General features: G+C 50.2%; 3 protein-coding genes across 3 annotated transcripts; 1 reads left to right on the forward strand and 2 right to left on the reverse strand.

Moving 5' to 3' along the window:
• Window positions 1-172: 172 nt before the first annotated feature.
• Window positions 173-2,633, reverse strand: N7511_008593 (SDA1 family protein; the record flags this gene model as incomplete). Its single annotated transcript, XM_057130970.1, has 4 exons — window positions 173-2,057; window positions 2,108-2,395; window positions 2,468-2,503; window positions 2,587-2,633. 4 exons carry the CDS (start codon window positions 2,631-2,633, stop codon window positions 173-175), a joined length of 2,256 nt encoding a protein of 751 aa, XP_056978958.1.
• A 470-nt stretch (window positions 2,634-3,103) lies between these two features.
• Window positions 3,104-4,112, reverse strand: N7511_008594 (40S ribosomal protein uS7; the record flags this gene model as incomplete). The annotated part of the gene is made up of 4 exons (XM_057130971.1): window positions 3,104-3,306; window positions 3,360-3,474; window positions 3,531-3,714; window positions 3,979-4,112. The coding sequence occupies 4 exons, from the start codon at window positions 4,110-4,112 to the stop codon at window positions 3,104-3,106; spliced, it is 636 nt and encodes a 211-aa protein (XP_056978959.1).
• Window positions 4,113-4,938: 826 nt separating this feature from the next.
• N7511_008595 (putative AMP binding domain protein) lies at window positions 4,939-10,948 on the forward strand (the record flags this gene model as incomplete). The annotated part of the gene is made up of 6 exons (XM_057130972.1): window positions 4,939-4,998; window positions 5,049-5,071; window positions 5,208-9,022; window positions 9,069-9,278; window positions 9,332-9,935; window positions 9,991-10,948. 6 exons carry the CDS (start codon window positions 4,939-4,941, stop codon window positions 10,946-10,948), a joined length of 5,670 nt encoding a protein of 1,889 aa, XP_056978960.1.
• Between the last annotated feature and the right edge of the window lie 1,230 nt (window positions 10,949-12,178).

Below are 12,178 nucleotides of genomic sequence, written 5' to 3' on the forward strand. Positions count from 1 at the left end.
CTACTCTACAATATGATGCAGCATCATATGTTAGAAGCCAATGTAGATTCATAAATACGCCGATAATAGTACTATATATCCTATGCTTGGACGAACATATCAATGTCAGAAGAGACAGCAAATGTATAACGAACAATCATTATTTTTGAAACATGACAAGACATCAACTCTTTCATTGACCAATATTTCCACGTTTTCCACCACGCTTGGCACGATCATGATGAGCCTTGAGTACGGCCCGAGTCTCCACCAAACTTCTCTTGTTCTTGCTGCGGGCCTTACCCAACGTCATGAGGAAGTTCTTGCGGCGAGCCTTCTCCTTGTTGGTAGAACTCTTGCCTTGCTCCTCCTTGCGCTCCTTACGTCTAGCCTCCTTAGACTTACGCTCAGAGCGGTCGGGCTGACCTTCCTTGGCGTGGGCAATCTTCTCCTCACGTGTGGCCTTAGCAGCAGACAGAGCAGCAAGACCCTCAATCTCGTGAGCAGTCAGAGGATCATCGGTGTGACGAGAAGTCCAAGGAGCAGCACGCTTGCCCTTGTTGCCTGGTAGGAGAGCATCGACAGATGCTTGGGTGCGGAGCTCAGCGAGCTTAGCAAGATCAGCGGGTGTGAGGATGCGGGTGGTGGCCAGTTTCATGAAATCCATTTCCTCTTCCTTCTCGGCCTCCTTCTCAGCCTGCTCTTCACTGTCCTTCTTTTCAGCCTCGGCATCTGCCTTGGCCTTCTTTGAGGGTGGCGCCTTTCCTTCATCCTCGGAATCACTCATTTCGATCTCAACATCCTCCTCCACATTGATCCATTCACCCGAGTCATCACTGTCGTCATCATCTTCGACGTTCCAGGCGGCCCAGTCGGCCTCCTCATCATCTTCTTCAGCGTCTGAGGGAAGGCCCTTCTCCACGTTCCTCTTGCGGCGCTCCTCATCCTTCCACTTGGCCAAGAGTTCCAGACCCTCGATGCCACCGGCTTGCTGCTCACCGAAACGTCTTTCTTGCTTGGTGCCAGCGCGCAGACCCATAGAAGCTTCCTTACCACGGTCACGCTTCTTGAGCATCTGCGCTCCAACGTCACGGAAAAGACTGAGAAGACCCTTGGAGGCCATCATGACACCCTTGTCTTTACTCTTCTTGTACATGACAAGATCCTGCAGCAATGTCTCGTCCATGGCCAGAGGCTGTCTCACACAGATCTCACGAATAGCGTTGAGACCAGCAGTGGCAACCTCACCGGCTGAGGCTTCAGACACAAACTCGTTGGCAATCTTTTGGATAAGGGGCTCGAGGACATCAGGAGGAACCAAGTCGTGGGAGGCCTGGGCCAGAGAAGCCAAGAATGAAGTCACAGATGGTTGACGGGGAGTAAGGTACTTTTGGAAGTAGGAGTAGAGAGGCATGATGTGCAACTGGTGCAGACCCACGAGACGAGACACCAACTGGAGAACTTGGAGCTTCTGTTCCAAGTTCAGCTTAGACTTTTGGTTCTGGAGATGCTTGTAGAACATAGACTCCGAAAATCCTTGAGGATCGTGCAGCAAGTGAAGAGCGGAGAAGTTGAGAGGATGGGGCTGGTTCTTCTTCTTCTCCTTGGCCTTGACTGACTTGATGGCCTTCTCGGCGGCACGAGCCTTCTTGCGAGTCTTCTTGTTGATAGTAAGTTGGTGCTTGACTTGACCGACGCTGACGGCCTCCTCGTCACTGTCTTCATCCTCCATGTCCTCACGCTCCTTGTCACCACCAAGGAAGAAACGGACACCACCAATGATAACCTTTTCGTTCTCAGACAAAGCAGCCTCCTTCATGATCTCAACGGCCTTGGCCTCAGTCCAAATTTGGCGCTTCCATAACTCTCGAGTAATCTTGATGGCCCAGAGACCTTTAGACGATGTACGATCAGATGTGACCAAGTTGAAGAGAACGGTTTGCATAGTCCGGTTCAGCTTGTGGTTGGTGGTCTTGGAATTCGAAGTGCGAAGCTCCGAAAGGATTTTCTGGAACAACAAAGCACGCAGAGTCTTGCTGGGTGTGGCGACAAGAATGGGGAAGAGAGTGTGCAGAAGGCTGAAGATTGTTAGAACAAAAGTAGGGAATTGGTAGGAGAGCCGACATACGTGGCGGAGTCAATGACATCCTTCTTCTTCAAAAGAACCAGGCTTCCAACCAGCTTTTCGCGCAACTCAGTCTCCAACACAAGGTGGTGCTGCATGAGCATGTCAATAAGCTGTTGGGGGAAGTCCTTCAGGATATCGGGATAGCAGTCGGCCACATGGGAGATGAAATCAATAAGATCACGCAGAGAGATCACACCGGTATCCGTAGCGGACGAGGGCGAGGCCATGAAGATCTCGCGGTGGGATTCATATTGGTAGTGTTGAGCGCGGAAATCTTCAATATAGGACCTGAGAAGCGCGAAGCAAAATTAGCCCCGATCTAGCATGAATCAAACGCATGAGAACTCTTCATCAACTTACTTGGGATCCTTGCGAATCTTGTGTTGCAAATTGGGCCTGCAGAGCGCAAACCAACGACGTTAGTATCTCGGACTGAAAGCTCTGATCGACGGGCGCATCGACGGGAAAAAAGCACATACAGATCAGCCTCGACCTTTTCCAAGGCTCCAAGCTTGCGTTTCACCATCTTCGCAGTATTAGAATGAGAAGAAGGGTGGTTGGAGAAGATGTGTTTGGCGGACGGCCGACTCCAGGTCCGAAACTTTTTTTCTCCGTATCGATAAGCGACAGAAAATCTCAATATCAAAAGTCAGGCTAGAACTTATCAAACACAAGTCCAATGCTCCAACATTTGAGACTGGGCCTTAACGGTTTACAGACTACAGAATATAATTGCTCGATTCCAATTGAAGTCAAGAAATTTTTTTTTCTTAGGAAATTGGTCATTACAACCAAAGGTCTTCATGATCGCATCTCAACTACTGAAGAAAGACATCCGATTTCGTTCCCTTTTTAGATCGAGCCTTCTCCTTGACTGTATGATATGTACAGTCCTGCAGATGCATGCAAATCCATTGAATCCCGGTTAAAACCCCCCGTCCATTCCAGTAATCGTAAACAGAGGACCAAACGGAGAACAAATCCAACACAACCCCTTTACCGGTTGCTCTTGGCGACACGCTCGAGCTCGTCCTTCTTCTTGATGGCGTAGGAGTTGGAAGAACCCTTAGCGGCGTTGATCAGCTCCTCAGCAAGGCACTCAGCAATGCTCTTGATGTTGCGGAAAGAGGCCTCGCGAGCACCGATGGTGAGCAGAGAGATGGACTGGTTCACACGGCGGAGAGGAGACACATCGACGGCTGCACATAGGGTTAGTAAACTGAGAAAAGTGGCGAAATAATTTGTTACATACCCTGGCGACGGACGGTACCCTGGGAACCGATACGGGTGCTGTCCTCACGGGGACCGCAGTTGACGATGGCGTCAACGGCGACCTGGAGAGGGTTCTGGTCGGTCATGATGTGGATCTGCAGAATAGAAGGTTAGTGACGGAGACTTGCAATTAGGGTGAAGCGACACGTACGATCTCGAAAGCGTGAGCGACAATGCGGACAGCCAAGAGCTTCTTTCCGTTGTTGCGGCCGTTCATCATGAGCGAGTTGGTGAGACGCTCGATGATGGGGCACTGAGCCTTGCGGAAACGCTTGGCAGCATAGCGACCAGCGGAGTGGGAGAGGTAGACAGGGGAGCGGATCTGGATGTAGTCGCTGTGATGGCGGGTCAGCACCTCTGCAAATTTGATATCCATGCAATTGCAATTCCTCCAATGCGCTGATGCGATCCTGTTGTGTGCGATGTGCGATGAAAAAAAAATTCGTCCTGTGGCGTGTGTTGTGGTCCTGCGTTCAGACATTTCGAGATTCCCTTATTCCAGCCAAAAAATCTTGCACAATCCTCCAAATTCGTATCGCTTCTTCTCGCACACAACAGAAATTCACCTGGCGCACAGAGGATCGCAGAGAAGCACTCACGTCAGGGAGATATCACGGATCTCGACATCATCGTAGCTCCACTTGTTGAACAGCTTGATGCTGCCCTGCTCGGCCAAAACCTCCTTGGGAAGGACGGAAAAGGCGGCGACCTCGACGTCCCCGTTGTCGGACATGTTGACTGTTCGGAGGGGTTCGTGGGAAAATTGACCGGGTTGTCGTTTGGTGATTGAACGTCGATGAGGTTCCGGTTATCCACGAAGGAAATTGGTGGACTCGCTTAGGTTGTGCGGGGGTCATGTGATTTAGGGCAGCCTGTGGAGTCACCTGATGTGATGACTGGTACTTTGCTGCCTTGCTGCCTTGCTGCCTTGGTGTCTTATGTATGACACCTCAGGCACGGACTCTCTGGCGATCAGTTTCATCCTGGGGAAATTTGTATACAATACCCTATTTCCTTTCATACATGTACCTCACCTCCCAATATCCATAGTATATCCATACCAAACAATGGCGACTGGATTTTCAACTACTAGGTACACTTGTCCTCGGCATTTATTGCCCAAATTAAAACACGAGACGGTACCTGACAGCCACGCTATGTGAATCTAAAAACAGAGCATCAAGATTGAGCAGTAGAACACAAGCATAACTAGATATGAGACATGTTCTACAATATCAAACATCCTATTTATACATTTATATCTGAGCAAATCACAGAACTTACGTGTCTCAAGTTACTACATGTCCACTCGGTTCGTCTGACCGCCCTCAGCGTTAGCGGGTGACGTTGCGGCCTTGCGGAGACAGACAATTGATCTTCCCCGGCTAAAACGACTATTTGCGACCAGGCGATTCTCCGCAAAGTTGACTCTGTCCTTCAAATACCTCTGGTACCCGTGAGACGTCCATGCGATGAGGCGTCCTTGAGTCCCTCTTGAAACCATTCCCCCCCGCATTTCTACGCTACCCCGAAGTGAGGCATTTCGATAATCTGTCCCAATGGCGGAAGAGTCCCCTGAGCTCCAGGCCGCTTTGCGGACCCTAGATCGGGAATTGGAGGTATGTGTTGGCGTGCGCTTGTCAATTTCTTCGCTCACACGTTGTAACAGGAGGGCGATATCACCGAGAAAGGGTAAGACACGCGACAGTACCTTGCTTGGACACGATCCCCATCACCACAATTAGATTGGCTTCGAGACACGAGGACTGTCATTTGCGCAATGCGGAGTCTCACAACAGCATAAGATGGATGGCTAACAACATCAAAGATACCAAAAGCGACGAACTGTCCTGCTTTCCCAGTTTCTCGGTCCAAATAAGCCTCTTGACATCAATGCCCACGCCAATTCCCTTCAAGATGGCTCCGCGTCCGGATCTATGGCTCCGCCGGCTATTCTGAGTGTTCGCCCGCCGACTGCCGATTCTTCACAACATATCAAATCCCCCACCTACTCAGGTGGCTACGATGACACGAAAAGCGGAGGCCTCGGATATGGTGCTGGTATAGATACACATGATCCATCCTTGGCATCTTCGGGGTCCCATGACAGAGATAGCGCAGGAATGCTCCAAGCTCAGAATCGGATGCCCTCAGTAGGATCTTACGACTCTTTGTTCCTTCCAAGGCCACCGATCCCCGGCTCGCAAGGTCCGGATAACTCCAGAACCGCAACATTAATGAGCCAAAACTACGCGTTCAACCCCAACTCCCAACCCGAGTATGTGTCGCAGGCCGAATACACCCAACCGGAGTACGCACAGGCTGAATATGCGGACGATGGCATGGGGTATTACGATCCTGGATCCGGTGGGCCTACAAGACAGTCGACAATGCTCGATTCCCAACAGGGATATTTTTCCGATTTTGCGGGGCAACAGCATGATGACTATAGGGATAGCTATGGAGGTGGCTTCCACCGCTACTCTCAGTCTGGAGAGGCCTTTTCACCCACAGCAAACATGGCGCCGCCATTAATCCCCGCACATGAACTGCAGCATGGGCCGGCGATTGAGCATCTTCAACCTCTTGAGCCTCGAGAGATTCCATTTGCACTAAACGACCCGCATGACAAGAATATACCGATGGCCAACTTTGACAACCTACCCACGGTATTACGCCACCGCGCTAGAGCCCACCCAAAGCAGCCGGCTTATTGGGTACTGGACCCCAAAGGCAAGGAAATTGCATCCATAACCTGGGAGAAACTTTCTAGCCGTGCGGAGAAGGTTGCCCAAGTCATTCGCGATAAAAGTAATCTCTACCGCGGAGACCGAGTTGCTCTAATTTACCGCGAGGCTGAGATCATCGAATTTGCGGTTGCTCTCATGGGTTGCTTCATTGCAGGAGTTGTTGCAGTGCCTATCAACAGCTTGGATGACTATACAAGTCTCAACGTTGTGCTCACATCGACGCAGGCCCACCTGGCTTTGACCACGGAAAACAATTTAAAGAACTTCCAACGTGACATTACAGCCCAAAAGTTGAATTGGCCACGAGGTGTTGAATGGTGGAAAACAAACGAGTTCGGCAGCTTTCATCCGAAGAAGAAGGATGAGACGCCAGCTCTGCAGGTCCCCGACCTGGCATACATTGAGTTTGCCCGTGCTCCCACGGGTGACATGCGTGGCGTCGTGATGAGCCACCGGACAATCATGCATCAGATGGCATGTTTGAGTGCAATTATCTCTACTGTACCCACAGAGTCAAGCGCGAGGCAATATGGAACCAAGGGCGAAACCATCATCAGTTATCTCGACCCAAGACAAGGGATTGGTATGATCATTGCCATCCTATTCACTGTGTACGGTGGGCACACGACTGTGTGGCATGAGAACCAAGCTGTTGAGACACCCGGTCTCTATGCTCACCTTATCACCAAGTACAAGGCTACAGTCATGGCAACCGACTACTCTGGCTTGAAGATTGCCACATACAACTACCAGCAAGATCCGATGTCTACCAGACATTTCAAGAAGAACTCGGAGCCTAATTTCAGCAGCGTTAAAATTTGTTTGATCGATACTCTTACTCTCGACCCCGAATTCCATGAAATCCTGGCAGACAGATGGCTTCGTCCAATGAGAAACCCCCGGGCTAGAGAAATCGTTGCCCCTATGCTGTGCTTGCCAGAACATGGAGGCATGGTCATCAGTATGCGCGATTGGCTGGGCGGCGAAGAGCGCATGGGCTGTGCTTTGACACACGAAATGGATCCTGCCAGCCGTGACGATGACAAGAAGGAAGATTCGAGCCTTGCCAAGTCGGAGCAGAACACTGGTTTCGGAAGTAGTCTGTTAGGCGGTGGAGCACGTGTCTCTGCACCCAAGAAGAGCGACAAGAACGAACTCAGTGAAGTTCTTCTCGACAAGGAGGCCTTGAAGAGCAATGAAGTCGTTGTGCTTGCCATGGGCGAGGATGCTCGGAAGTATGCCAGCAGTATGCCTCATGCTGTCCGAGTTGGGGCCTTTGGCTATCCAATTCCTGACGCAACTCTCGCTGTGGTTGACCCCGAGACCAATCTACTTTGTACGCCAAATGTGGTGGGTGAGATTTGGGTCGACTCGCCTTCTCTATCTGGTGGGTTCTGGGCATTGCCTAAGCACACCGAGACTATTTTCCATGCTCGCCCCTATAAGTTTGAAGAGGCCAACCCAACTCCTATCCTAGTGGAACCCGAGTTCCTGCGCACTGGCTTGCTTGGCTGTGTGATTGAGGGCAGACTGTTTGTACTTGGTCTCTATGAAGACCGACTTCGTCAAAAGGTGGAGTGGGTTGAGCACGGCCAAGAAATTGTCGAACACCGATACTTCTTCGTTCAACACTTGACTGTCAGTATCCTCAAGAAGGTACCAAAGATTCATGACTGCACTGCCTTTGATGTGTTTGTCAACGAAGAACATCTTCCAGTTATTGTTTTGGAGTCATATTCAGCTTCGACGGCTCCAACAACTTCTGGTGGTCCACCAAGGCAGCTTGATTCGGTCCTTCTGGATTCATTGGCAGACAGGTGTATGGAGGTCTTGTACCAGGAGCATCACCTTCGGGTATACTGTGTTCTTCTAACAGCACCTAATACTCTCCCCCGTGTCACCAAGAATGGCAGACAAGAGATCGGGAACATGCTCTGTCGCAAAGACTTTGACGCCGGCATGTTGCAAGCAGTGCACGTCAAGTTTGGCGTTGAGCGGTCCGTGATGAATTTGCCTATTGGCGTTGACCCCGAGGGAGGTATTTGGTCTCCTCTTGCCCTGTCATCCCGACAGGACATGCTTGCATACCAGGAGAAGCAATATTCGGGTGTTGACTACCGTGACGTTGTGATGGATGACCGCACATCAACCCCATTGAACAACTTCAATACGATCGTCGACCTTCTACATTGGCGTGTCTCTCGTCAAGCCGAAGAGCTGGCTTACTGCTCTATTGATGGCCGCGGAAAGGAAGGAAAGGGTATCACTTGGAAGAAGTTTGATTTGAAGGTCTCTGCAGTGGCCACCTACCTGAAGAACAAGGTCAAGGTGCGACCAGGAGATCACCTCGTTTTGATGTACACACACTCGGAAGACTACATATATGCTATTCATGCATGCTTCTGCTTGGGTGCTGTTGTCATCCCCATGGCGCCCATTGATCAGAACCGTCTTTCCGAGGACGCCCCTGCATTTTTGCACATAATCAGTGATTTCAACGTTAAAGCGATCATCGTCAATACGGAAGTTGACCATGTCATGAGACAAAAGCTTGTCTCTCAGCATATCAAGCAATCCGCTCAAGTTCTTCATATTGGCGTTCCTGCAATTTACAACACCACAAAACCTTCCAAGCAATCTCACGGATGTCGTGAACTTGGTTACACAGTGAAAGATACTTGGCTCCAAGGGAATCAGCCAGCTCTTGTTTGGACCTATTGGACACCAGACCAGCGAAGAATATCTGTCAGCATCTCCCACGAGACTATCATGGGCATGTGCAAGGTTCAGAAGGAGACTTGCCAGATGACTAGCTCGAGACCGGTACTTGGAAGTGTGCGTAGTACACTGGGTCTTGGATTCCTTCACACCTGCTTGATGGGTATCTTTGTCGGTAAGTTTGTTTTCACTCGAAAGAGGGTTCCGTACTAATGAGTCAGGTGCTCCCACGTATCTTGTCTCACCCGTCGACTTTGCACAAAATCCAATGACACTCTTCGTTACTCTTGCTCGATATAAGATCAAGGACACTTACGCCACTAGCCAAATGCTGGACTATGCCATGAGTGCCATGGCTGGAAAGGGCTTCCAGCTTCAGGAATTGAAGAATTTGATGATCTCTGCAGAAGGGAGACCCAGAGTTGATATCTGTATGTACGAGCAATATGGAAGTCTGGAATTATAAACTGACAGTTTCACACAGATGGTAAGGTACGCCTGCACTTTGCCAATGCCAGCTTGGACCGCACTGCGATCAATGTTGTTTACTCCCACGTTCTCAACCCAATGGTTACCACAAGATCGTATATGTGCATTGAGCCGATTGAGCTCTGGTTGGACCTGCGCAGCCTTCGTCAAGGTCTCATTTACCCTGTTGATCCAGACGCAGATCCCACCGCGCTCTTGTTGCAAGACTCGGGTATGGTGCCAGTCAACACACAAATTGCGATTGTGAACCCGGAAACCTGCACACTGGCCCATGTCGGTGAGTATGGTGAGATTTGGGTTCAATCCGATGCATGTGCTCAAGGATTCTACAAATCGAAGCAAGAGTTTGACTCCGAGCGCTTGAATGGCCGTGTTGCGGATGGTGACCCCAGTGTACCTTACGTCCGAACCGGTGATCTTGGTTTCCTTCACACTGTTACTCGGCCAATTGGCCCTGGTGGTCAACCGGTTGAGATGCAGGTGTTGTTCCTTCTTGGGAGCATTGGTGAAACCTTCGAGGTCAACGGACTGAATCACTTCCCGATGGACATTGAAACCTCTGTAGAGAGGTGTCATCGCAACATTGTCAATGGAGGATGGTGAGTGTTGAAGAATTTCCTGTCGCCAACTTGATACTAACGTAATCTATTATAGCGCAATTTTCCAAGCTGGTGGTTTGATAGTTGTCGTGGTTGAAGTCACTCGCAAGGCATACTTGGCCTCCCTGGTCCCTGTGATCGTTGATGCAATTCTTAATGAGCACCAGGTCGTGGCAGATATTGTGGCATTCGTATCTCACGGCGACTTCCCCCGTTCCCGCCTGGGAGAGAAGCAGCGTGGAAAGGTTTTGGCCTCTTGGGTAACCCGGAAGCTGCGAACGATTGCTCAATTTAGCATTCGCGACATGGAGGGCTCCGACAATCAATTTGGAGAAATGCCTCAGCACCGTATGAGCAGAATCTCCAAGCCTGGAAGCACCATGGGCAACAGCATTCGCCACTCGACCATGAACCCTGAGATGGAACCTCTTCCCCGCTCTCCCGCTGGCGTGACACTGGAGGAAACCATCCACCCGCAAGCTACGTTTAATACCGATGTGCCCCCATCGATGCCACATGAGCTTGACACTCCCACCGATAACATGGCGGCAAACCCTGTCCCGCCGCCTAATCCGGCCGTGCCTCATATCAAAGAACCTCAATCTGCTACGTTAGTGACCGAGTTTGACGACTCACACTACGACACGCTGGACCAGATTGATGGCAATGCCGGCGCAGAGCGCGACTTCCGCTTCAGTTTTGAAATGGGCAACACGTCTTTGCCGCCACAATCACAAGGATTTATTCCACCCGGCAATGAGCGACCCTCAAGTGGACGAGACTCGCTTCCTAGCCAACAGGGATGGGATTATAGCAACGCGCCAACAATTGGCACAGCGCATGCTGACCCAACACGACCCGGTACACAGGACAGCGGAGTTATGGACGACTGGCCCCAAGAAGCCTTAATGTACCAGACAGCCCTGGGAGATGACGGCCACCAAGACTTCCATCGCACAACAAGCAGCAACAGCGCTGCCAGACGCTATGATGGAACAGGCTACGATGCTTGATTCAAGCGTGTATGTTATGCATATTTCTGTCGCTTGTTGCTTGCATTGTCCCGGGTATACTCCTTGGAAACTTGGTTCCGTGTCTGTCCTTATTTTCTTCTTACGTAGCATTCATTGCGCCTTGACTTGTTCAATTTCCCTGTTCCCCCTTCCCTCAAATACCTTGGTCAGCTTTAGGTTCACCTCGCCCTTCTTGCATGTTGCGTTTTGTACATACATAACTACCCGATTTTCGCTGCGACTGATATCTTTTGTTGCTAATGCCCATCTTCTGGTTCTTGGGTAGAATAAAAACGTCTATAGGCGACCTGATGTATGTTTCATTAATCACTATTTAAAGGCTTTCATTTGCTGCCACTCATACGACAAGGATGTAGAAAACAAGCCCGGATTCGGCCCATACAGTGATGCACACCAATTTCAAGACGCTAGATGCTGTAACATGATCGAGTTCCTAGGTTTAGGTCTCGGCCTCGAACACAAATGCTGTCACAGCACCGCCAACCAACACAATCCCTGCTAACATGGGAAGTGACACGTGAGGTGCCAAAGTGAAGGGAACGAGTGTCTGATTTTCTGGCCTCAACATTTGCGGATAGAAATACCAAGTGGATGTAATACTGCACCAAGTAGCCGCCCAGAGAAGACCTAGAATATTCTGCCACCCTGTCGGGGCCACACCCTTGCTTGATGGATGCAATGATTTCCAAAGTGCCTTGATCCCATCTTCAATCAAGAGACCTAGTGGAGCTATGGCGAAGAATATCAAGGCTCCAGACTCCTGCATTGGTATTCCTTGCACGAAATCAAGAACGACATGGAGTCCCCCTGAAACGAAGAACACAACGAATACATTCGTATAGCGTTGAAGCAGAGACCTGGATGGTAGACCTAGTAGGTCGTGTGTGATGAAAGTAGCCATAGAGGTAAGCGGTTGTTGGAGCAATTGATGCCAGAATTTCCTACATCTTGTTAGCATTCTCCTTCGCCTCCAATGCCCGAGTAAAACTTACGCCCAAAACCCTCGCAATGTATCAGCGTCACCAAATTTCCCAAACAACGGAGGACAATTGGACGGCGAGTCAAGACCAACTCCAACGACGATGATAGAGAAAGCCCGATGGTGAAAGTCAATAAGAATACGACTGACGACAAACCCAGCCACGAAATTCGAAATGACCCGTTCAATCCATTGCTCAACAGACAAATCCCACCGAACAACCAAAGGCA

This window comes from Penicillium nucicola (genome assembly GCF_028828085.1).
Source record: "Penicillium nucicola strain IBT 29836 chromosome Unknown utg000010l, whole genome shotgun sequence".
Taxonomy (NCBI): domain Eukaryota; kingdom Fungi; phylum Ascomycota; class Eurotiomycetes; order Eurotiales; family Aspergillaceae; genus Penicillium; species Penicillium nucicola.